Consider the following 23875-nt stretch of genomic DNA (forward strand, 5'->3'; position numbering starts at 1 on the left):
AGGCGGGGACCGAGGGTCGGGGACGGACAGCACTGCGGACGCACAAGGACGGACCCCAGCCTGCCTGAGACTTGCAGGGGGAGGACCACCCGCTCACAGTGTCCCCTCGATCCTTGGAGCAGATTTCTTTCAACTCGAGCACCCCAAACTCGAGGTTCCAAACCTGCAGTCGCTCCCACTGCTCCCCATTTAAAGAGCGACCTCCGAAATCTAACCGAAAAGTTGGGATGGGGGCTAAGTGAATCCCACCTGGTTCTGGTTCAGGAGCAAAAGACATATTTTCAACAGTTTTTGAAATTTTACAAAGAAATAAAATATGCACGTCCTTAGGAGAAAACCAAGAGGGCTTCCCCTGCCTGGCCTCCCACAAGGAGACAGATTAACCAAGAGCAACAGGGCCCCCTCGCCGCCGCCAGCCCGGGGTGCCCCTCTCACCCGCTAGCCGCGTGTCACGGCAACCGTTGCTAGGGGGCGGGGCTCATCTTGCTGCAGCCAGTCGCGCCCGCCGCTCATGAATATTTTAATATTCAAATAAGGCCACGCCCCCGTTGCCATGGCGCCCAGGCCCCAACCATGCCAGGGTAAAAAAGTCTTGAGTCTAGAGAGTGCCCGCCGCAGTGGAGGGCCCCAGGGCTGGGCCCCCGGGTAGGGGCACCCCGGCCCACCCCTCAGGTGAGAGCCAGCCGGAGAGGGCATCTCCATTTGCTTTATGCTAGTGGGAACGTGGGCCAAGGAGTGGGTCCACTCAACTCATTTAGTAGTGCGTAAACCTATCATGAAGGGAGAAACAATGTCTGGGAAGGGCAGAAGTAAGGGATCACTCAGATAAGGTTCACACGGAGAACAAGAAAGGGGGCGTTAGGGAAAGGATGGTGCTGAATGTTCTGGGCAGAGTACTCCAGCCCAAATATGACTATAGGGTCCGGGGCCAAAACAGGCCTCTGTAATTTTTTTTTTCCATGGGAGGGAGGAAGGGAGGGAGAGAGAGGGAGAGGAAGAGGAAGAGGGAGAGGCGCAAATAGAATGGACACTCCAGGGCCTCCAGCCACCGCAAACAAACTCCAGACGCATGTGCCACCTTGTGCATCTGGCTTATGTGAGTCCTGGAGAATCGAACCTGGATTCTTAGCTTGACATGCAAGCGCCTTAACCACTAAGCCATTTTTCCAGCCTGGCCTCTGTATCTTTAAAGAGAAACAGATGGTGAGGCTAACATAGATGGGAATGAAGGACCCACCAAACTCCTTCAGAAGTTTGAGGTGAGACTCAGAAGGGTCAGGATGCCAAAGTCCAGTCTACAATAGATAGTTTAGAGGATGGAAGAAGCAGAATTTGTATAAGGGCCATATATTGTTTTGCAGGGAGATTCAGAGGGAGTCATGGGTCACCATTTGGCTGTCTTCCTCATCACCTGAGCCAGAGTCCCCATAAGTATGGTTGGCCATAGGGAACTCAGGGTTAAATCCTTACTGACAGTCCCCACTACCTCCATCTTCTGTACCCATTTGTGTCTCGGTGCTGTGACCTTGACCAGGCCAGGTGCCATTGGACACAGCAACCTTGTCAGAAGGCTAACCCAATTCTCTCCTACAGGCATCACCTGTGGACACATGTGGCCTCCTTGCCCAGATGTTTGACCCACAGCAGGAGGCAGCTAACTGCAGGTAGGGGCTCAGTAGGAGGGGACAGAGTGAATGCCTGCCACCCTGGTCTCTGGCCTACTCTCAGAGACCATCAGTGGAGAAGGACTCATAGCAAGGGCCTGGCTTGCTGCTGGTCGTTGCAGTACCCCTAGGCTCATGGTCTTTTGAGGGCCCCGGATAGCAAGGCCTGGAGCTAGCATTCATTGCATAGACACTGAAAAAAAATACAGAAGCAGGCCAGGTGTTGGCCCAGGCAGGGGATATGAAAGGGGACTGTGGGGTGTCCAGGAGTCTAACTATGAGGCTGCTCACAAGGGTCTCTCAGGACAGGACAGGACAAGACAGGCTAGGAGATTTGCTGGGAGGTGATGAGGCACGGGCTGTGCCGATACAGATGTAAGCTGGAGCAGAAGGTAGAAGACTGTCCTCTGCCCCTCCCAGCAGGTTGGATGTGAATGGACCCTGCCTGGGATGGAGTTCAGGGGCCTCGCCCAGGCACAGCTAGCATCCGGGTACGGGAGCTGAGCTGGCAGGGCCTGCATAACCCCTGTCCACAGAGCAAGAGCCTGGGTAGCCATGATGACATCCATAGGGCACAGCAGGTGGAGAAGCACCTGTCCCCTGCCCGGCTGGTAAGTGTTGGGGAACTGAGGCTCTGCCATAGAGGTCTGCATGGGGGGGGGGGGTGTCTCACCCTGGAGCACTTTCCACTTATGTCCACCCTGTCCTCAACTCCTGCAGCTAGTTGGCCTTCTGCCTTTTCACTTTGGGGGCCTATTCCAACAATCTGAGGTGATGCAAATGTGCCTAGGCACTGGAAACACAGATAGGACTGTCAGGCCAGGATTCCAAGATCCACTGAATTTCCTTGCTTAAGCAGCTGAAGTTCTGATGCAGGAAACAAGGAGAGTGGCACCATGAGATGCTGCTGGGTTGGAGGGCAGCTTATCAGGTGCAGCTGACCCATGGTCTCCCTCCCTGGGCCACAGTCCCCCTCCCTGGGACAGGGCTACCCCTGCAAATTTTCCTAGTCCTCAGGCTGAAGTAGGGAACATCTTCAGTATATTGATTTGTGTGAACAGTAGGTGAAAACCTCTCCCAAAACCTGGTGTGGGAGCTGCCTGAAGTTCTACAGAGCCTACCTGGGCAACCATGCAGCTCCCAGGATCCAAAGCCTGACACCTACCTGAAGTTGGCGACCCTTGTATAGATGACCTGGACTCGTGACCCCATCCAGGCCTGCCCTCTGAATAATTGACTTGGCCTGCCCATCAGAATCTGCATGAACTCCAAGGTTACTGTGGATCCCACAGCAGGTGTGGCCCAGGGTCCCGGGAGACCATGATTGCATTTTGTGTACATACTTGTCCAGCACATATAGTTGAGCAAACATACCGGAAGGGCCCTCCTCTTGACTTCTAGCATGAGTATGCTTCTGTGTCCATGGGTCCAAGGAATATCATGGTCGGGTGCTGCTCAGTGGGGCTCTGGACTCCCACTGCATTATTGGATCTGCCCTAAAGGTCTTAGCTGGAGACTGGCACTACAAGGGCAAGCCCTTCCCTGGCAGTGCCTCCCAGTCAGCAGTTAAGACCTCTGCTCACGTCATAGTCACCAGCTAAGTTGTTATGATCAAGGTCAATACGGATGGGGCAGGGAACACCTGCTCCAGTGGGCTTCTCACAGAATCCTACAGCCAAAAGCATGGAGGAAACTGAAGTGATGCCTCATTGTTTCTGCAGCAGGCTCTGGCACAGGCGGATGATCTCCAACTTGTAAGGGTGCTTGAGATGTGTGTGGACACCCGTGAGAACAGCCTGGGGAACTTCGGTGAGAGCCACTGGTCACACCATGCCCCTACCACTGTCATGGCTAGACCTGTCTATGAAACAGTCATGCCTTCCCAGCTGTAAAAGCAAAGCTAGCAAACATCTTGTATCTTTCCTTAGAATGAATCCCCAGAAGTAAGGTGTACTTAGCACAGGCCAAGGTGCCAGCCTATACTCTCCAGAGGCATCACGCCCAGGCTCCTGTGTCAGTATGGCTGAGTACCAAAGGTTAAAACAGTGCCACGAGGGGGCTGGAGGAATGGCTTAGCAGTTAAGGCATTTGCCTGCAAAGCCAAAGGACCCAGGTTCAATTCCCCAAGACCCACGTTAGCCAGATATACAAGGTGGCGCATGTGTCTGGAGTTTGTTTGCAGTGGGTGGAGGCCCTGGCATGCCCGTTCTCTCTCTCTCCTTCTTCCTCTTCTTCTTTGTCTGTGTCAAATAAATAAATAAAAATAAAATATTTTAAAAAAACAGTGCCAAAGGACACCATGCTTCAGTGCTAGGTGCTCCTGAAGCTCATTTTGAAGTAATTTGGAATTTATAGACACACTGCAGGAATACTACAAAGAACCCTCACATACCATCTATGGTTACTACTACAAGAACCTTATCATTCTCTCATTCTCATGCATGCATGCATACACACACACAGACACACACACACACACACACACACACACATTTTTTTTTCCTCTGATCTGTTTGAGAGTTGTGGGCATGGTGCCTCTTGTACATTGAGGCTCAGTCCATAATTCCTCAGAACATTCTAATACATTATTTCTTTTAATAATATTTATTTATTTCGAGAGAGAGGTAAAGATAGGAGAATGGCTGCACCAGGGCCTCCAGCCACTGCAACTGGACTCCAAACTCATGTACCACCTTGTGCATCTGGCTTACGTGGGCACTGTGGAATCAAACCTGGGTCCTATGGCTTTGCCAGTAAGTGCCTTAACTACTGAGCCATCTCTCTGACCCAATAATGATTCTTGTCTATGCCACAGGCCTTATCACAACGTTACCAACCATCTCAGCAGGAACAAAACAGATGCTTGTGCATTTTGTTTGCTTTGCTTTGATTCTAGTGAGGTTCAACACGCCCCATCCTGGCTGGCCTTGTTTTCTGTTTTGCAGTTATTAAGTACATGACAGCTCAGTGTAGCTTCTATGTGCACCCATGAGATCAGGAGCCACCTGCTTTCTTTTGGGTCCTGCCACTAGGGCTGTACCCTACCAGCCACCTTGAACCCTGCTTTCCATTGACCAGGGATTCTGTCTTGCATACTTCCATTCTCGGACATTCTCCACTTTCCCCTGGCATCCCCTTTATGCTGTGCAGGCCATTGACAAGGCATCTCTAAGATTTGGCACCTAATGTTGCATGCTGTACACCAACATGGGGGGGGGGAGGCTGGGCATCTTGGGAAAGGTGCGGGAAGGTGCTCAGGGACTCACCCCACCCATGCCAGCCCAGCTTCACTTCCCCAAGCCGAATGCACTGTCTGCACCTGCGTCACTCAGGCGAAGCTGTACATGGATAGAAAGGCATGCGGCCCACGTGGCGAGGGAGAGGGAGGCTCAGAGCTGCTGGGTCACAGCAACCTCTTCCTCTTGTGGCCCACAGGGGTGCACCTCCCCAACCTGAACCAACTGAAGCTGAACGGCAGCTGTCTGGGCTCCCTCAGGTAAGTACCTGGCATAGGGTAAGCAAGGGATAAGGGAGAAGGGATGAGGGCTTCTAGGCCTAGAACTCAGCTACTGCTAGCTACCCCACCCCTTAGGACTCTGCCCCCACTAGGGAGTGGCTTCAGGGACATTTGCTCAGGTGTGAGCTTCCTCAAGGAAGGGTAAGGTCTCTAGTGCTAGTGGGTAGGTTCCAGGGATCCTCCATGAAATTTCCTGCTCCCACCTCTTAATGCTCTGCCCTGGGGCCAGATCAGTGCAAGTGTACCTCATCTCACCCCCAGGGGGAAGCACCTGCCACGTGTGAGTGACATGCAAACCCAAAGCTAGGGCCCTGGTCAGTGTACCAAGATATTTACTGACTTTCAGCAAAGTGAGGGGTTTTGGTGGACACCTCAAAACAGCACAGACTTGGGGTTTTTTGCAGTCCTTTTTTTTTTTTTTTTTTTTAAATAGGGTTTCACTCTAGGCTAGGCTGACCTGAAATTCACTATGTAGTCTCAGGGGGCCTTGAACTCACAGTGATACTCCTACCTCTGCCTCCCACATGCCGGAATTAAAGGCATGTGCCATGACACTGGCTTTTGTAGTCTTTTTACTTCTCAGTACAGCCCAGGGTGTCAGCTGCACCCTGAGGGTCAGGAGCCTGGAGGAAGGTGACTGGTCCCCAGCCAGAAGAGCAGGTGGGCACTCCCTGCAACCTGACCCTCCACTTTGGGCCATACCACAGACCCAGCAAAATGCACATCTCCTATACCAAGGTTCAACTGCCAAGAAAGCTCCACGCTCTTGCACCAAAGCTTCCCAATAAGTAGCTTACGAGATGACATTCAAAACCAAAGCCCTCTTCATGGCTCTTGTCTCTTGGGACTGAAAAGAACAAAGGCAAGAGAACAGCAGACTTTACCTGGGGACTAGAGCGAAGGGGGTTTTGTGAAGGCGCTGCCAGCCTAAGCCTTGACGTAGCAACAGGAAGTAAGGCAGCATCTGGTAGTTTGCGGATAGAATGATGAAAGTGATGACTGAGCGCCATCATCTTATGAGTCCTCTTGATTTTCTTATTTATCCTGCTGCTCAAAAAATAAGATGTCAAAGGGAAGTCAGCCAAATACTGATGATCAAGCTGAGCATGGTGGCACACACCTTTAATTCCAGCATTTGGGAGGCACAGGTAGGAGGACTGCTGCCGTTCAACGCCAGCTTGAGACTACATAGTGAACTCCAGGTTAGTCTGGGCTCCTAGGCCTAGAACTCGGCTACTGCTAGCCACCCCTCCCTTTAGGACTCTGCCCCCTCTAGGGAATGGCTTCAGGGACTACCTCAAAAATAAATACTGATGTTCTGCCAATGGAAGTGAAAACAGTGGGAACTGTTACCTCAGCAGCACCCCACCCCATAGAGCACAACAGACAGTGTGGAACCACCAAGCCCTGACTAGAGAGAGACATGGGAAATGTCTTCCTAGACACAAGCCTTCCTAGATGTGCACCTTACCCATGGTTGTATAGTGTCCTACCAGATGGCTCTTCCTCCAACATAATGGAGGGTTTCTGAACAATAAAGATAGGTACATAAAAAGTATGTAAAAGTGGCTGAGTATGTCATCTAGTTTGTAGAGTGCTTGCCTAGCATGATCGAAGACCTGGTTTCGATTCCTAGCACTACATATACTGGGCATAGAGGCATATACCTCTAATGCCTATACTGGAAAAGTAGAGATAGGAGGATCAGAAGTTAAGGTCATCCTCTGCTACACAGTGAGTTTAATGCCAGCCTAGGATGCACAAAACCCTGTGTCTCTCCTCCCCCCCCCCAAAAAAAAACCATAAAATTAGATAATGACTGGACTGGGGAGATGGTTTAGTCATTCAGAGTGCTTGCTTATAATGTCTACTTGTAGCCAGGCATGGTGGTGCACGCCTTTAATCCCAACACTTAGGAGGCAGAGGTAGTAGGATCACCATGAGTTCAAGGCCACCCTGAAACAACAGAGTTAATTTCAGGTCAGCCTGGACCAGAGTGAGACCCTACCTCGGAAAACCAAAATAATAATAATAATAACAATAATGTCTACTTGTCTGGGTTCAGATTCCCCAGCACCTACATAATGCCAGACGCAAAGTGGCGCATGTATCTCTGGTTCCAGTGCACCAAGAGAATGTGAAGTCTGTGGGCCAGTCTTAGAGCAACAAGAGATCTTGTCTCACAGAGAGTGGAGCACAGACACCTCAAGTATGTCATCAGACCTCCGCATGTGTGCTGTGGCATGCATTCACCCACACACAAATAAACAAAACTTAAAAAAAAATTAAGCCGGGCATGGTGGCAAATGCCTTTAACCCCAGCACTCAGGAAGCAGAGGTAGGAGGATTGCCATGAATTCAAGGCCACCCTGGGACTACATAGTGAATTCCAGATCAGCCTGAGCTAGAGTGAGACCCTATCTTGAAAAAAAAAAATTAAACAGTGGGGCTGAGGAGATGGTGCAGTGGTTAAAGGCATTTACTTCCAAAGCCTGCCAGGCCTGGTGTGGTAACAAACATCTTTAATCCCAGCACTCAAGAGGAAGAGGTAGAAGGATCACTGTGAGTTCAAGGCCAGCTTGACACTGTGTAGTGAATTCCAGGTCAGCCTGGGCTAGATAGAGTAAGATCCTTCCTCAACAGCCCCCCAAATTAAAATTAAATGGTGGGGCTGGTGAGATGGCTTAGTGGTTAAGCGCTTGCCTGTGAAGCCTAAGGACCCCGGTTCGAGGCTCGGTTCCCCAGGTCCCACGTTAGCCAGATGTACAAGGGGGCGCACGCATCTGGAGTTTGTTTGCAGTGGCTGGAAGCCCTGGCGCACCCATTCTGTCTCTCCCTCTATCTGTCTCTCTCTCTATGTCTGTCACTCTCAAATAAATAAATAAAAAATGAACAAAAAAAATTAAATGGTGGATGGAAACCATAAATGAAAAGCATGAGCCGGGCGTGGTGGCGCACGCCTTTAATCCCAGCACTCGGGAGGCAGAGGTAGGAGGATTGCCGAGAGTTCGAGGCCACCCTGAGACTACATAGTGAATCCCAGGTCAGCCTGAGCCAGAGTGAGACCCTACCTCGAAAAACCAAAAAAAAAAAAAAAGAAAAGCATGAAGTAGTTCTATACAGCCGGGTGTGGTAGCAACGCCTTTAACCTGAGCACTCAGAAGGCAGAGGTCAGAGGATTGTTATGAGCTCGAGGCCACCCTGAGACTATATAGTGAATTCCAGGTCAGTCTGGGCTAGAGTAAGACGCTACCTTGAAAAACAAAGAAAAAACAAAACAAAACAAAAACTAGTTTTGTACACATCAGAAATATGAAATATTGTGTAATAAAATAATTCTAATGAAGCCAGGCGTTAGTCCCAGCACTAGGGAAGTTGAGGTAGGAGTATGGCCATGAGTTCAGTGCCAGCCTAGGGATACAGAGTGAATTCCAGGTTGCTATGTTTTAGGTTCAGACCCTATCTCAAAAAAAAAATAATAATAATGCAATAATTCCTAAATGGCTAAATTAGAAATGTTTTGTAAGCATCCTCAGTTCTTTGATACCAGCAATGAAAAGTATAGTGAGATTTTGCATTCTTTCAGTTATTGAATTCTGAAACTTGTCTGTTTGGTGTTTATCAGCCTGCAAAGACTGAAAATGAACAAATATTTGTAATAGGAAATTGAATGACTAGAGCCATCCCATAAGCTGTTATTGTAACTTAGCTAACAGCAAGATAGTAAATATATTAAAATCTCAAGCAGTGTTATAAGGGCTGGGAAATAATTTAACGTAGATGCTGTCAGTTCATCAGAAGCTAAGAATTCAGCCCCTGGTGCTAACTGCTGACATGAAGGTAAATGATCTAAATACATGGGTTGGAGTGGGCACCAACTGACTTCACACCAGCGGGGCCAGGACATGCATCCTTTCACTCAGTGCACTGTGTCCATAAACCGCACCAGCACACATTGATGCTACACGGGTCATTTGGAAACTGTTAAAAAGTAGCCGGACATGGTGTTGCACACCTTTAATCCCAGCACTTGGGAGGCAGAGGTAGGAGAATCATGTGAGTTTGAGGCCACCCTGAAACTACACAGTGGATTCCAGGTCAGCCTGGACTAGAGTGAAACCCTACTTCAAAAAACAAAAACAGGGCTGGGGAGATGGCTCAGTAGTTGAAAGTGCTTGCTTGCAAAGCCTGCTGGCCTGGGTTCAATTCCCCATTCACCAACATAAAGCTGGATGGGCATCTTTTGTAGTGGTAAGAGACCCTGGCACATGCACACACATACACACACACACACATAAATAAATAAATTTTTGTTTATTTTTATTTATTTATCTGAGAGTGACAGACAGAGAAGGAGGCAAGGAGAGAGACAGAATTGGCACTCCAGGACCTCCAGCTACTGAAAACGAACTCTAGATGCATGCGCCCTCTTGTGCATCTGGCTAACGTGGGTCCTGGGGAATTGAACCTTGAACCGAGGTCTCTAGGCTTCACAGGCAAGCATTTAACCATTAAGCCATCTCTCCAACCTAACAAATCAATTTTAAAAATCTGTTAACAGTAAGATATGGAGTCTTGGGCTGGAGAAACGGCTTAGTGGTTAAGGTGTTTGCCTGTGAAGCCAAAGGACCCAGGTTTGATTCCCCAGGACACATGTAAGCCAGATGCACAAGGGGCACATGCATCTGGAGTTCATTTGCAGTGGCTGGAGGCCCTGGCATACCCATTCTCTCTTTGTCTCTCTTCTCTCTCTCTGTTTGCAAATAAATAAAGAAAAAATTATATATATGCATATATAAAAAAAAAGAAATGGAATTTCACCAGGCATGGTGGTGAATGCCATCCCAGCACTTGGGAGGCAGAGGTAGGAGGATTGCCATGAGTTTGAGGCCACCCTGAGACTACATGGTGAATTCTAGATCAGCCTGGGCTAGAGTGAGAACCTACCCTGAAAAAAAAAAAAAATTCTTTTTGTTTTCTGAGGTAGGGTTTCGCTTTAGCCCAGGTGCCCAGGCTGACCTGGAATTTACTCAGGGCAGCCTCAAACTCACTACGATTGATACTCCTACCTCTGCCACCCAAGTGCTGGGATTGAAGGCATGTGCCACCACGCCTGGCTCTACAAGTCTTTTGGAAGGCATCACCAGACACAAATTCCAGCCAGGGGAGGGGTAGTTGAACAGTTTTAACAGCTGGAGTAGGGTGTAAACCTGTAATCTGAACTCTAGAGAGACTCAAGTAGGACTGTCTCAAGTTCCAGGCCATCCTGAGCTTATAGTGAGACCATCCCAAAAAGAATCGAAGGGGACTGGAGAGATAGATGGCTTAGAGGTTAAGGTGCTTGCCTGTGATACCTAAGAACGCTTGTTCAAATCACCAGGTCCCACATAGCCAGATGCAAAAGTGACACAAGCATGCAATGTCACACATGCCCACAAGGGGGTGCATGCACCTGAAATTTGTTCACAAGGGCTGAGAGGCCCTGGTACACCCATTTTCTCTCTCAAAAAAAAAAAAAAAAAAAGGAAAGATAGAAAGAAAACTGGGCATGGTGGCGCACGCCTTTAATCCCAGCACTTGGGAGGCAGAGGTAGGAGGATCGCCATGAGTTCGAGGCCACCTGAGACTACATGGTGAATTCCAGGTCAGCCTGGGCTAGAGTGAAACCCTACCTCAAAAAAACAAAAAAATAATAATAAATAATAAAAGAAAAAGAGGGGCGGGAGAGATTGCTTAGTGGTTAAGACATTTGCTGGCAAAGCCAACGACCCAGGCTCAATTCCCCAGTACCCATGTAAGCCAGATGCACAAGGTGGTGCATACATCTGGAATTCATTTGCAGTGGCTAGAGGTCCTGGTGTGCCCATTCTTTCTCTCTTTCAAATAAATTTAAAAAAAAATTTTTTAAAAAGAAAGTCATTCAAGGCAACATACTGGATAAAGTGTTTGCAACTGAACGACAAAGACTGAGGCAGATGGGGAGCAACCCCCACATGGTCTCTGTGGTGGATGAGAAACAGAAGGGGAGTTGTGAGCTGGACACAGCATGGAGAAATCATGGAGGTTTAGAAATCCTGAGACCAGATGGCATTTGCACAAGAATGCAGGGAGAATCCAGCGCTATAGGAAGGGCAGCCCACCAGAAGGGCAAGGTCAGGTCCCCAGTCCCCATACATGGTTCGTGTCATGTGCTGTGGGAATTTGAGGAGGCCCTGTGGCTGCAGCAGGCCACATGGGGAGAACAGCAAGCAGCAACACAGCTAAGCCAGGCAAAGGGGGGTGCAGAAGACAGTTCCCCAGTGCCAGGGGCTAGCAAAGTTGAAACTGCCCCAGACCAGGAAGCTGCAGCAAGGGAGCAAAGTAGAGAGCAGGGCGCTGGAAGCCAGGTGGTTCGGCATGAGGCCTTAGCCCTCCACCCCAAGACAGGACAGCAGTGACCACAGGCACTGGTCTGTCTTTCTTTCTTCCTTTTGGGGGGTGGGGTTTCGAGGTAGGGTCTCACTCTAGCCCAGGCTGACCTGACCTGGAATTCACTATGGAGTCTCAGGGTAGCCTCAAACTCACGGCAATCCTCCTCCCTCTGCCTCCTCAGTGCTGGGATTAAAGGAGTGCGCCACCATACCTGGCTCAACTTTCTGGATAGTTGTAACTAAATACATGACAAGAAGCAATTAAAGGGAAGATAGATTGATTTTAGCTCACAGTCCTGGCAATAGGGGCGGCTCACAGCTGAGATGGTGGGAGCTTGCTCACATCTGGGCAGATGAGAAAGCAGAGGGAGATGATTAACCACCATGTTACTGTGCTTGCCTTCTGCAGAGACTTGGGTACTTCCCTGGGCTGCTTGCAAGTGCTGTGGCTCTCTCGCTGTGGCCTGACTGACCTGGATGGCATTGGCTCCTTCCCAGCACTGAAGGTGGGTCTGCTGTACCCAGAGGTAAGGAAGGGATGCTGCATCATATCCCAGCTGAGATCCCCATGTGGTCCCTAGGAACTCTATGTCTCCTACAACAACATCTCAGACCTGAGCCCACTGTGCCTGCTTGAGCAACTGGAGGTGCTGGACCTTGAGGGCAACAGTGTGGAGGACCTGGGGCAGGTGCGGTACCTGCAGCTGTGTCCAAGGTTGGCCACACTCACGCTGGAGGGCAATCTGGTGTGCCTGCAGCCGGCCCCCGGCCCTTCCAACAAGGTGTGGGTGCTGGAACCCCAGCCAGCATGCATTTGGGAAGGGGGTCCCCCAATGGGGCAGGCACCTTTGCATCCACAGGAACCCTCTAGCTTGTTCTTGGAGAGCTCGGTCTCTTCTGCCACTAGGGTCCTGACAGCCCACTTTGTTGCAAACTGTTAGGTATCTACGAGCCCCTGTTTAGCACCTGAATACACACATACACCCCACACAGGCCATTTGTGCCTGAGCTCACTGTCCACCTCAATGACAGCTACTTGGTGGTACCCATGCTCTTCTCCACAGGCTAGAGGACATCACTGGACTGTTCTCACCCTCTGAGCCCATGATCCAGCGTGGCGGGGCAGTGTCACTGTCTGTGGTCCCTGTGCCCTGCTCCATAGTGGCCTGGGGGAGGGAGCCCAGGAAACAGCTGGTCTAGAGAGCCCGCTGGACTCAGGCCTGCCATCCCTCTCCCGTTTTCCTGCAGCCACCTGGGGGCTACAACTATAGGGCAGAAGTGAGGAAGCTCATCCCCCAGCTTCACATCCTGGATGAGGTGCCCACCACATGCACCAACATCCCTGCCCCCAGGGGACTGAACCAAGATTGGCTTATGGTGAAGGAGGCCATCAAGGAGAGCAGCATGCTGGACAGTCTCCTCCCCCAACTGGGTAGGGCACACATTCATGGCAGACCTTGCCATTGTGCCCCAGCCCCTGACTCCTGCAGAGACCTCCACCAGCCCCCTGAAAAAGACAGTCCTCTGCCAGACCCCCAGGAAGACAGGACTCCACCAGTTCCCAGGCCTCTGAGAGAGTGGATGACTGTATTTTGGGTCCTTCCTCAGCCATATTCCATGGTCCCCGTGCACATTGGCTCTAGGTCAGGACGCTGCCCCTATATATATCAGTGGGTTTCCCCATTTGTAAGCAGAGGGAGAGAAGAGCCTGAGGCTGAGGGTCTCTCTGGAAGGAAAGGGACCATCTGAGGCCAGCCCCAGGGCACCCAGCTTCTTGAGTAGACAGTACAGTGCTCTGTGGTCTGAGCCTGGAGCTGGCTGGCTAGTATGCACCCCACTGACCTCTGGTTCTGACCCTGAGCAGATGGTTCCCAGGGACTCGCCAGGTGGAAACTTGACCCAGCACTGCTCTTGCCTGAAACTCAGCCATGGGCTCTGCCTCTGTTGGTCCCTGGGGGGACCCTGCCTGAAGGATTCCTTCCTGAGGACTCAGCCCTGGAAGACCATGCCAGCAACCTCACCCATGGTAACTGACCTGCTTTTGCCCAAAGCTGACCCTATAGTCCCTTGACCCAAAGTCAGGCACAGCCACGCCCTCTTCTTCAGGTGATGGTCAAGTTCTCTGTGGGAACCCCACCAAAGGTCTGTGGGAACGTAGACACCAGAGCAAGGTAATAGCCTTCCTATACCCTCAAGTGAGCCAAGACCCCAGCCTCCTCCCCAAATTGGACCATCACCCAGCCTCTTTTAGCACAGTGCACCAGCATCCAGGGCTCTTGACATGCCAAGTGCTCTGCCTTCTTATTCCAGGGTCTGAGTTCCCAAACCACCTTTTTCCTCCCCAGGCATTGGCACCCCCAGAGCAGCTGGCCCCACACAGGCCAGATCTGGATGCCAGGTCCTCCACACCTGGACCTGACCCTGCAGACAGCTATGACCTGAGCATGACTGAGCTACGGGTCTGGAGGGAGCTTGGCTTGCGGTTGGTGCCCCTCCACTAACAGTCCTACCACTGTGATCTCTCTGGTGTGGAAGGATCTGGGATAGGGGCTGCCTTGGTTGGGCAGCCACTGATCCTCAGGGTGGCTAAAGAAGTTAGCATGGGAGCCAGATGCCCGAAGACCACCCCAGTCTCATGGCCATTTGGAATTGGGTACAAGACAGGCATGGCTGCAGCTTTTCTTCTTCCCACTTCATCCCCCTCCTCCACAGGCATCAGAAGTCCCGACTGAAAGGGCCTGCTCAGGTCTCAGCCCAGGACCCACAGAAGGATCTTGAAGAGCAAGAGGATCAGACTGGGACCAAGAAACCCCTCAAGACCCCAAGCTTAGTGTCAGGTACTACCCCAGTATACCACATTTCAGCTCAGCCCCTTCTTATTTATTTATTTATTCAAGGTAGGGTCTCATTCTAGCTCAGGCTGACCTGGAATTTGCTATGTAGTTTCAGGGTGACCTCGAATTCATAGTGATCCTCCTACCTCTGCCTCCAGAGTGCTGGGATTAAAGGCGTGCATCACCACGCCAGGTTTTTTTTTTGTTTGTTTGTTTCAGCCCCTTATTCTGCCAGGATCTGGGAGGGGCTATGTAAGACAGTTCTCTCCCGGGAGGAGGGGCTCACAACATAGGGAGAGCCACTTCCAACTTCTCCCCAACCCTATGGCACCTCAAAATGCCAGAAGTATGAGAGAAGGGCATTCCACCAGAGAAAGATGCGAACAAGTCCATCTGCATGTGTGCTGAAAGAGTAAGCCACCTGGTCGTGGGCCTCTCGGGGCCAGAGGCATTCACGGGCAGACATCAGTTCTTGGGAGAGCAGGCAGGAGTCCAGAGCTAGGAAGGCAGATCCACACAGAGACCAAAGCAGGGAAGGTTGGAAACACTACAGCTGCTTCACCCCAGACAGAACCGACCTGTGCTGGGCTCAGGGGTGTGGAGCTAAGCCAAGGAGGACCTCTCCAGGAGACAATGGCTTCAGAGTGACTGCTGCTGCTGCAAGGCAGAAAGGGCCCTCATCCAGCAGTGTGGACAAGGCTAGGAAGGGCCACTGTGGGCACAGACAGAAAGCAGAGGTTCAAAGGTTGGCAGTGATCTTCTGAAGAGGGTGGGCAAAGGACTGAACTGCCATGCCTTTCCCCCCTCCATGGACTCCCTGGAGCCTGGGCAGGAAGTAGAAAGAGTGCCCTGAGAGCCAAGAGGGCTCAACAGCTGGCTACCCAGTGGACAGGGGTTGCAAAGATGGAGGAAGAAGAGGAGGGTGGCCAGTAGAAGGGGTGACAAGACAGGAAACTCTGGGACAAAGGTACTTGGGCCTCCTGCTCTAGGAGGTGACACTGGCCACCTACCTCATACTATTGCAGAGGCTCAGAGCTACTAGACCCTCAGGGATGGGGTCTAGATGATCCAGAGATAGAGCTCAGGATTGTGACTTTGCCTGCCCCAGAGGGAGGACAGGGAGCCACCACTTCCCTGGGAGCAAAGAAGTGTGGCCTGGTAGGACATGAGTGCTAACACCCTGTGGGTACCATCGTGGACACTGAAGTCCTCTCTGCTGGGGTGTCATCACCCCAGCCTGCCACCATCTCTAGGCTATGGATTATGGGTAAGTAGTTATCTCTCACCTGATGATGCCTTTGACAGGTCCTTTCTAACATATTATCACTTTCCTTGCTTTCTAGAATGTTCCAGGACCTCAGGCTTTTACCTAATCCCTTCTCCCCCTAAGTACCCAATGCCACCCAAGTCAGGCAGCAGCTCTACCCATGGATCTGCAGACCTGCCCTCCAGAAGGCATAGACTCAGAACCCTGGGCAGCCTGGGGACCAGCATGGCTGAAAGGCCTGTCATAAGTGAGAGACTGGCTGCAGTGACTGCCCTGAGAGGCCTGGAGGTGTCCTCAGGATCCGGTCATCGAACTCAGGGATGTCCAAACCCAAAGCCAACACTGGAACCAGCAGCCAGACCCCCAAGCCTCCACTGCCTGCGTCCTCTGAACCCGATCCCCCCAGCCCATTCCCTCCCTTAGTGTAACCCTTCCCTTGCTGGGCTCTTTTGAACAGGGGCAAAGGGCCCCCACAAGGACTCTGATCTCACAGACCCCAGCTCTGAGCAGGTATAGGTAGGAGGTGGGCCTGGCCCTGGAGCAGCCCCTTTTAGTGGAATGAAGTCCAGGATGGGGACCAGGTACAGGGGTGCAAAGGCCAAAGACCAGATGAAGTCTGAAGATGGGGAGGGCCCAGCTCCCCAACACTGCTCCACATCTTCACCCTTCCCCTCCTTTGTAAGGCCTAGCCTTCCCAGGAGAAATGGTCAGAAGGCCTGGCCTGGAAGACTTTCTCAGTTAGATGGGGCCCGGGTTGAAAGCGGCTGAAGCTGGGACTGGGCTCCCCAGGTTCCCCAGTGCTGAGTCACCTACGTGGTCCAAGTTCCAAGCTGGGCCTCAGAAGACACAGCCAAGCCTCCCGTCCCCAGTGGATTTGCCAGTTTCCCAGAGCATCGTATTCTCCCTTGTTTTGGGACAGGGTGCCCTTTGCAGAAACCAAACGAATCGTTTTTTGACTCTCAGGTGTACAGATAAGTGCTTTACTTTGTAAGCAACAGTTGGTTCAATAAATACGCAGATGGCACTGCCTACTTGCCTGGCCACCCTACAACCGCCGGCACACTTCCTCAGAGATGGGAGGGTAGCAGAGGAAGCGGAAGCCATATTTGCTCTCAGCTGTGTTCTGCACGGACAAGGCCACCATGGGGCAGCTTCGGTCCACGCTTTTCCGGCACGCCTGCGGAATAACTGGGGCCCGAGCGTTGCGCTGGGGTGGACGTGGGCGCGTGCTCACCCGGACCTGGCGAGCCGGGGCGTCGTCCACGCGCACCGCGGCCTCTGCACAGGACAAGGAGGAGATGGAGTCAGGCCCGGGCCCGGCCCGCGCGCCCTTCCCGCAGCCCCGACGCTCACCCGGGAGGGCAGGCAGGAGCTCCGACGTCTCGAGCTTGGTGCTTCCGGGCTGCGCGGGGACCTCCCCCGGGTGAAGAGGCCTGCCGGTGCTCCGGGGCGGCGAGACACCTCGCGTCTTGGTGGGGCGAGGGGTTCCTGGGGGCCGCGGCCCGCCCCTGGACAGGCTTCTCTGGCTGGGGCCAGGCCTGGAGAGGTGGCAAGGGCCTGAGGGGTGTCCTGGCCAACTTGGGGCAGGGTGGGTAAAGTACTGGGCAGGGCATTGGTGCTGATGGACCCGGGACATTAGGGACGCAGGAGACGGGCTTGGTTGGGGCGGCATGAGGGGCTCGTGGTGCCCACCCCGCTCTCCTGTGCCTGGCCCTGGCCTCCTGCACCCGGCCCTTGCGTGGGGACGGAGGCCGTCGCCGCCACGTGTCTGGGTCGGGGTCGGGGTCCGGGTCCGGGTCGGGGTCGGCGTCGGGCCTGGCCTCGGCGAGCGGGAAGCAGTCGATGGACCAGTCGGTGTTGTCGAGGATACTCAAGCCTTCGGCCACGCGAGGAGGGTCGTGGTGCTCACTGACGACCTGGGGGGCCCAGCAGGGGCGCGTTGGCCGCTCCCGTCCCCCCCCCCCCCGCGAGACCCGCCCGCCAGCTCCGGGCTGGGGCGCGCGCTGACCTGTCCTTGCGTGTTCACGAGGAGCGTCACGCAGCCCCGGCTGGACTGGAAGTGGAAGGCGTCCTGGCCCAAGGGTACGAGCGGCTGCGGCTTAGTCTTGCAGGTCCCTTCGCCCCACACCTGGGAACGGCGCGGGGCGCTGAGTGAGGGGCGGCGCGGGCCCGGGCGGGGCCTGGCGGGCTCGTAGGTGGCGGGGCGCACCGTGATGTGGTGTCCCGGCGCCAGCAGGGTGGCGGGCGGGAAGCGGTACATGCACACGGGGCAATCTCGAACGAGCTGCTGCAGCACGAAGCCGCCCAGGTCGACCGTCTCCACCCGCGACTGGTTGAGCATGCGAATGAACTTCTTTCGATGGCTCACAGCTACGATCTTCACGGAGCAGCCAGCTGGACTAGGGCGGGGTAGGAGTGCTGAATAGGAAACTAACTGGGTCTCACCCACCTTGACAGTGGCCCAAAGCTGGGCAGACCCCTTACATTATCTGGGGCTTTCTATGTTGGTGGTCAGAGCACACAAACGTCTCCACTACGGTCTTGCTGGGCCCATCCGAGTGGCTTTTCCGAAGATCTAGAAAAAGGATCCCCATGAGAGTCCCACAACAGGCAACCAGGGAGAGCCAGGCCAAGCCTGCATGTGGGGCCTACACCAGAGGGGAAACAGCAGCAGGGTTCAGATCCTGAGCAGCGGAGGTGGCTATATCCGAAGGCTGAAGGAGTTGATTTAGGGCTCTTATAAAAGATCTTTTTTCACTCAGGAGGCAGAAATTGGAGGGTGGCATGAGTTTGAGGCCACTGTGAAAGTACATAGTGAATCTCAGGTCAGCCTTGGCTAGGATGAGACCCTACCTCGAAAAACAAAGCAAAAAAAAAAAAAATATATATATATATATATCTTGTTTTATGCTGGGCATAGTGGCACATGCCTTTAATCCCAGCACTTGAGAGGCTGAGGTTGGAGAAGCAGCAGTCAGTTCAAGGCCACCCTAGAGCTACAGAGTGAATTGCAGGTTAGTCTGGGCTAGAGGGAAGGTCTCACCCTGGCCCAAGCTGACCACATGCTCACACCACTTTTTTTGTTGTTGTTTTGCTTTTCAATGTAGGGTCTCACTCTAACTCAGGCTGACCTGGAATTCACTATGTAGTCTCAGGCTGACCTTGAACTCATGGTGGATCCTCCTACCTCTGCCTCCCAAGTGCTGGGATTAACAGCAAGCACTTTTTAAATTATTTTGTTACATTTATTTATTTATTTGAGAGCGAGAGAGAGGCAGATATATATAGAGAGAGAATGGGCGTGCCAGGGCCTCTAGCCAGTGCAAATGAACTCCAGACATACGTGCCACCTTGTGTATCTGCCTTACGTGGGTACTGGGGAATTGAACCTGGGTCCTTAGGGTTCACAGGCAAGCACTTAACTGCCTTATCTCCAGCCCCTAAAATTTTACCATGCCTGGCTACAATGTATTTTTTAAAGTGGCATATGTGTCTGATGTACCCATACTTAGACATACACACACATGCCTGCAAATAAAAAAATATATAGCCAGAGCCGGGTGTGGTGGCGTATGCCTTTAATCCCAGCACTCGGGAAGCAGAGGTAGGAGGATTGCCGTGTGTTCAAGGCCACCCTGAGACAACACAGTAAATTCTAGGTCAGCCTGAACTAGATGAAACCCTACCTCAAAAAATAAAACAAAGCCAGGCGTGGTGGCGCACGCCTTTAATCCCAGCACTTGGGAGGCAGAGGTAGGAGGATTGCCATGAGTTCAAGGCCACCCTAAGATGACAGAGTTAATTCCAGGTCAGCCTGGACCAGAGTGAGACCCTACCTCAAAAAAACCAAAAAAAAAAAAAAAAACCCAAAAAAAATTAGCCAGGCATAGTTGCTCATGCCTTTAATAATCCCAGCACTTGGGAGGCTGAGGTAGAAGAATCACATGAGTCCAAGGCTAGTCTGGATTACAGAGTAAATTCTAGGTCATCCTCAGCTAGAATGTGACCCTGCCTCAAAAAAAAAAAAAAAAAAAAAGTCAGGCTGGAGAGATGTCTCAGCATTTAAGGTGCTTGCCTGCAAAGCCTAAGGACCCAGGTTTGATTCCCCAGTACCCAAGTAAAGCCAGTGCACAGTGACACATGCATTTGAAGTTCATTTGCAGTAGCTGGAGACCCTGACATGTCCATTCTCTGTCTCTCTTCTATCTCTGTTTGCAAATAAATTAACCAAAACAATGTTTTAAGTCAACGTAGGGTGTCTTCCTCAATCATTCTCCATATTTTGTTTTTGGTTTTTCCAGGTAGGGATCTCACTTAAGCCCAGGCTGACCTGGGTGACTCACACTGTAGTCTCAGGCTGGCCTTGAACTCACAGTGATCCTCCTACCTCAGTGTCCCAAGTGCTGGGATTAAAGGGGTTCTCCACCACATCTGGTGATACTATTATTATTATTTTGTTGTTATTGTTGTTTTTCAAGGTAGAGTCTCACTCTAGCCAAAGCTGACCTGGAATTCACTATGGAATCTCAGGGTGACCTCGAACTCACGGTGATCCTTTTACCTCTGCCTCTTCAGTGCTGGGATTAAAGGTGTGGGCCACCACGCCAGGCTTGTTTTTTTTTTTTTTGTTTGTTTTGTTTTGTTTTGTTTTTTGAGGTAGAGTCTCCCTCTAGTGCAGGCTGGCCTGGAATTCACTTATGTAGTTTCAGAGTGGCCTTGAACTCTCAGAGATCCTCCTACTTCTGCCTCCCGAGTGCTGGGATTAAAGGTGTGCACCACCATGCCCGGTGGTGATATTGTTTTTGGAGATAGAATCTCACAGTCAACTTAGAACTCATCAGTTCAGAAGACCTAAGGGTCTTTCTTTCTCCACCTCTTCAACACTTAGGATTACAGGTAGGTATGTAACACCACTCCCAGCTTCTGAGGGGATGCTGGAGATGGAACATGGGTTCTCATGCTTCAGCAGCAAGCTTTTCACCTACTGAACCATCTTCCTAACCCTATAGGGCTTTGGGCAGAGAGAACAGGTTGCAAAAGGATGACTGAGAAACATGCCCCACTCCACCTTCCACTTGTCCACTGAAGTTCCTGGTGCAGGCCTGCATCTGCTCAGAAGAATCTGAGCCTGTCCTCTGGGGCAGGTGTCCTGTCATCTTCTCTTTAGAAGGCTGAGCTAGTTGGCAGCTGCTGGAGTCGGAATTGGCACCTCCGGAGCTGCTGTTGTCTACCAAGGGCAGGGTGCTCCACTCCAGGCTCTTGCCAGCCTTTTCCACATATTTGCAGGAGGAATCTGAGTCTTGGGTATCCAGCGGGTCCAGCGGGAGGGTTGGATGGTGGTTTTGCCTGGGGCCATGCTCTGTTCACTGACTGCTCTGGCTTCTAGACCCCAACCCTGTCCCCAGCCAGCCTCCTCAAGACAGTGGTTCCTTGGGCTGTGCTCCAAGAACCCAGGAGTCATACCCAGCTCATGCACAGTGGCCCAGGAACCCTTTCCCTTCACTTGGAAATCCATTCTACACAGCAGAGCTGCGGCTTGGAGAGGTTAAGGGACTTTTGTGGAGACATGTAAGGATACAATGGAAATTGATCCAACTTCTGTCAAGCCAAGCCCTCCCTTCCCCTGACCCCTAGGAATCCCCTGCCCGATGCAGTTACTTGTGGTCTGAGCTGAAGTTGCTGAAGAGGTTGGGGTACCGGTGGGCAATGCTGTTCCAGTCTACATCTTCCAAACGGAAATTCTAGCCAGGAAACAACAGATATGTGGATCTCCCCTCTGGTAGGGCTCCAGAGGCCTCACAAAGCATGTAGAGTGCCTCCTATGGGAAGGTCTTACCTCCCCAGTAGTAGGAGACTCATCACTTCCAGAAGAGTCATTTAAGTCCTTTAGAATCTCTGCAGTAACTACCTGCAAGAAGGGATCACAGGCCAGCTGAGAGGGACTGGAAGAGGACACCTCTCCCCTTTGATCTCACCAGCACTGTACGAGTTACAGGTAGGTGGGCAAGACTGCTGACCACACGATTCCTCCTTCCAGCCCAAGGAAGACATGCTTCTCAAGCAGGCTAGGAGCCCCAGAAGACGCTTCTGCCCAAAGAGGCATACTGGCTGCTCGGGGATCCATAGGAAGGAGCACCTGGGAGGCATGTGGGCCAGAGGACACAGGCTCACCTCTACACTGCCGGTTTGAGACCGCAGCCTGCAGCCCACCCAGGAGGAGCGGGCCAGCTGCAGAAGGCATGACTTCTGGAAGCTCTGCAACTCAGCCTCCAGCTGCTGTATCCTGCTGACATTCTGTCTCAGCTGCTCCTCCAAACGTTCTTTCTCCTGCTCAGGAGGGCCTGCCAGTGAGACGGCCTGCTGCCACACCCCTGACTACCCCCCCTCCCCCCCCCCCCCGCCACCGTCCCCTCCCCGCAGGGCCCTGCCCAATTCCCTGATTCCACGCCCTCACCAGCTGGGCTTGTTCCTTCTGTGTTTTCAACTCCAGGGTCAGCCTCTGGACCTGGTTCTGGAGGGACTTGTTTTGACTGTTGTAGTTCCTGGTAGGAGGGGCAATCTCAGCAGCCCCCACCTCTGGGTCAGGCCAGGGTTCCTGAGGGCAGGTCAGTAGTAAAAGATGGCCCCTGCTGCCCCCCCACCCCTGCCGTACAAGCACGCTGTGACAGCATACCCTGCCACAGATCAGGGCAAGTAAAGCTCTGGCAAGCCTGGGCAGGGGTCAGTCAATAAGCTCAGGGTTAGGTAACTTGTTCAGGGTTAGGGCGGAGCATCACCGCCTGGTAAAGACTGGTGTTCCAGGCAAAGGTGAGGACCAGGTTCAGCTCAGTGGTTGGGGATTGGTGGCAGAAACCAGGAATTAACTCCAGGACAGGAGCTGGGTTGGGCTGGGGCTTTTCTGCTGACCTCTCAGGGGGAATCCCTGCTACTTCCTGCAGGATGTGGCTATGCCAGGCCTTCTGCCCATTCTGGATGGCACATCGAAGTGCCTGGATCTCCAGTTCTCTCTGTTTCCACAGCAGGTTCAGGGTGCGGGGGTCCAGAGTCTCAGGTGCCAAACTGCAATTGCAGAACCCCTGAGGCTTGATCAGGCCTAGACCTCTGGCTGTCCCAACCCAGGAGGCTATCCTCGCCCCTGCCCCGTTGCCCTCTTACTGCCCGCTAGCAGAGCCGTCCACTGGTGTGAGTGTAGATAGGGGCTTGATGTCCTGGGGACAGGAGGGATCCACCCTATCTGTAGATGTGCCAGCTGAGGGCTGTAAGTCCTCATCAGCTGGGGCGAGGGGCACTTGCTCCTCTTCAGTCTCTTGGCAAGACTTGGGGGCCATGTTAGATGTTGTTGAAGCGCTGGGAGAGAGAGGGTCAAGCATTCTTCCAGGGACTCTGTATATCAGAAAGGCCCAGGCAGCATTACCAATTCACAGAGGGATCATTTGGATGCATGTGTGTGCGTGCGCGCCCCAGGACAGGGGACAGGACTGCTTGTCAGGTGTCCTCATCTGTATGTTTCAGGCGGCAGGTCACTCCCAAGTGTGTCCCTACATTTCTTGCTGTCACCTTGAAGGGGGGTAGAGCTAGGGTGACTGGACCCCTGAAGGTGTAAAAAGGGCAGAAAAGTTTTTCTTATTTCTTGCCTAGTTCCAAAGAACTGTTTTCCATAGACAGTCAGGACCCTCCTGGGAGGGAGGTCTTTCATAGAATTTAAATATTGTGGTTGGTCAAGGTCAGTCCCCAGAACTCTGTGCCACAGCTAATCTCTTCCTGAGACAGCCCCTAGTCCTAACCAACCAGCTAGCCCTCTCGCTCACCTGAGCCAAAAGACACCACCTTAAGGTTATAAATACCTTTATAAGGAGAAGACAGGCTCTCTCTGATCACTTGGGAACTTCCAGCTGTGAGTGAGTTTTTCCCTAGGCTGAGCCTGGGCTGGCTCAGTAGGGGCTTGGCACAGGTCTTAGCCCAGGCCCAGCCAGGAGGCTCCCTAGCCCGTACTCTCTGCATGGATTCTTTTTTTGTTGTTGTTTATTTATTTGAGAGAGAAGGAGGCAGAGAGAGAAAGAGCGAATGGGCGCACCAGAGCTTCCAGCCTCTGTAAACAAATTCCAGATGCGTGCGCCCCCTTGTGCATCTGACTAACGTGGGTCCTGGGGAATTGAGCCTCAAACGGGGTCCTTAGGCTTCAC

At 52.4% G+C, this 23875-nt stretch overlaps 2 protein-coding genes across 4 annotated transcripts; one reads left to right on the top strand and one right to left on the bottom strand.

The window, feature by feature from the left end:
* Window positions 1-591: 591 nt before the first annotated feature.
* Window positions 592-16721, top strand: Lrrc56 (leucine rich repeat containing 56). 3 transcript variants are annotated; one of them, XM_045159789.1, is made up of 13 exons: window positions 592-672; window positions 1594-1664; window positions 2085-2275; window positions 3386-3473; window positions 5100-5160; window positions 12001-12097; window positions 12173-12373; window positions 12840-13023; window positions 13456-13617; window positions 13698-13762; window positions 13937-14073; window positions 14304-14428; window positions 15769-16721. In XM_045159789.1, exons 3-13 carry the CDS (start codon window positions 2099-2101, stop codon window positions 16113-16115), a joined length of 1644 nt encoding a protein of 547 aa, XP_045015724.1. In that variant the 5' UTR covers window positions 592-672; window positions 1594-1664; window positions 2085-2098; the 3' UTR covers window positions 16116-16721. The 3 variants fall into 3 exon arrangements, with proteins under 3 accessions (XP_045015724.1, XP_045015731.1, XP_045015725.1); XM_045159796.1 differs by having other exon boundaries at window positions 12173-12280; XM_045159790.1 differs by having other exon boundaries at window positions 2088-2275.
* Window positions 16722-16737: 16 nt separating this feature from the next.
* Window positions 16738-23020, bottom strand: Lmntd2 (lamin tail domain containing 2). Its single transcript, XM_045134934.1, has 13 exons — window positions 22848-23020; window positions 22599-22751; window positions 22147-22234; window positions 21864-22019; window positions 21529-21600; window positions 21351-21433; window positions 20761-21038; window positions 18177-18267; window positions 17902-18091; window positions 17701-17820; window positions 17385-17608; window positions 16957-17230; window positions 16738-16869 (listed from the first exon to the last, which is right to left on the bottom strand). Exons 1-13 carry the CDS (start codon window positions 23018-23020, stop codon window positions 16738-16740), a joined length of 2034 nt encoding a protein of 677 aa, XP_044990869.1.
* Between the last annotated feature and the right edge of the window lie 855 nt (window positions 23021-23875).

This window comes from Jaculus jaculus, chromosome 1, assembly GCF_020740685.1.
Source record: "Jaculus jaculus isolate mJacJac1 chromosome 1, mJacJac1.mat.Y.cur, whole genome shotgun sequence".
Lineage (NCBI taxonomy): Eukaryota > Metazoa > Chordata > Mammalia > Rodentia > Dipodidae > Jaculus > Jaculus jaculus.

Bases quoted from the DNA above. Each gene is read 5' to 3' on its own strand.
- Lrrc56 (XM_045159789.1), top strand. From the start codon at position 2,099: ATGGACCCTGCCTGGGATGGAGTTCAGGGGCCTCGCCCAGGCACAGCT. The intron at 3,474-5,099 runs GTGAGAGCCACT...TGTGGCCCACAG, and splicing joins GAACAGCCTGGGGAACTTCG to GGGTGCACCTCCCCAACCTG. The intron at 12,098-12,172 runs GTGGGTCTGCTG...TGTGGTCCCTAG, and splicing joins GCTCCTTCCCAGCACTGAAG to GAACTCTATGTCTCCTACAA.
- Lmntd2 (XM_045134934.1), bottom strand. From the start codon at position 23,020: ATGGCCCCCAAGTCTTGCCAAGAGACTGAAGAGGAGCAAGTGCCCCTC. The intron at 21,601-21,863 runs GTGAGCCTGTGT...CCCTTCTTGCAG, and splicing joins CTCAAACCGGCAGTGTAGAG to GTAGTTACTGCAGAGATTCT. The intron at 17,821-17,901 runs GTGCGCCCCGCC...CGCCGTTCCCAG, and splicing joins CGCCGGGACACCACATCACG to GTGTGGGGCGAAGGGACCTG.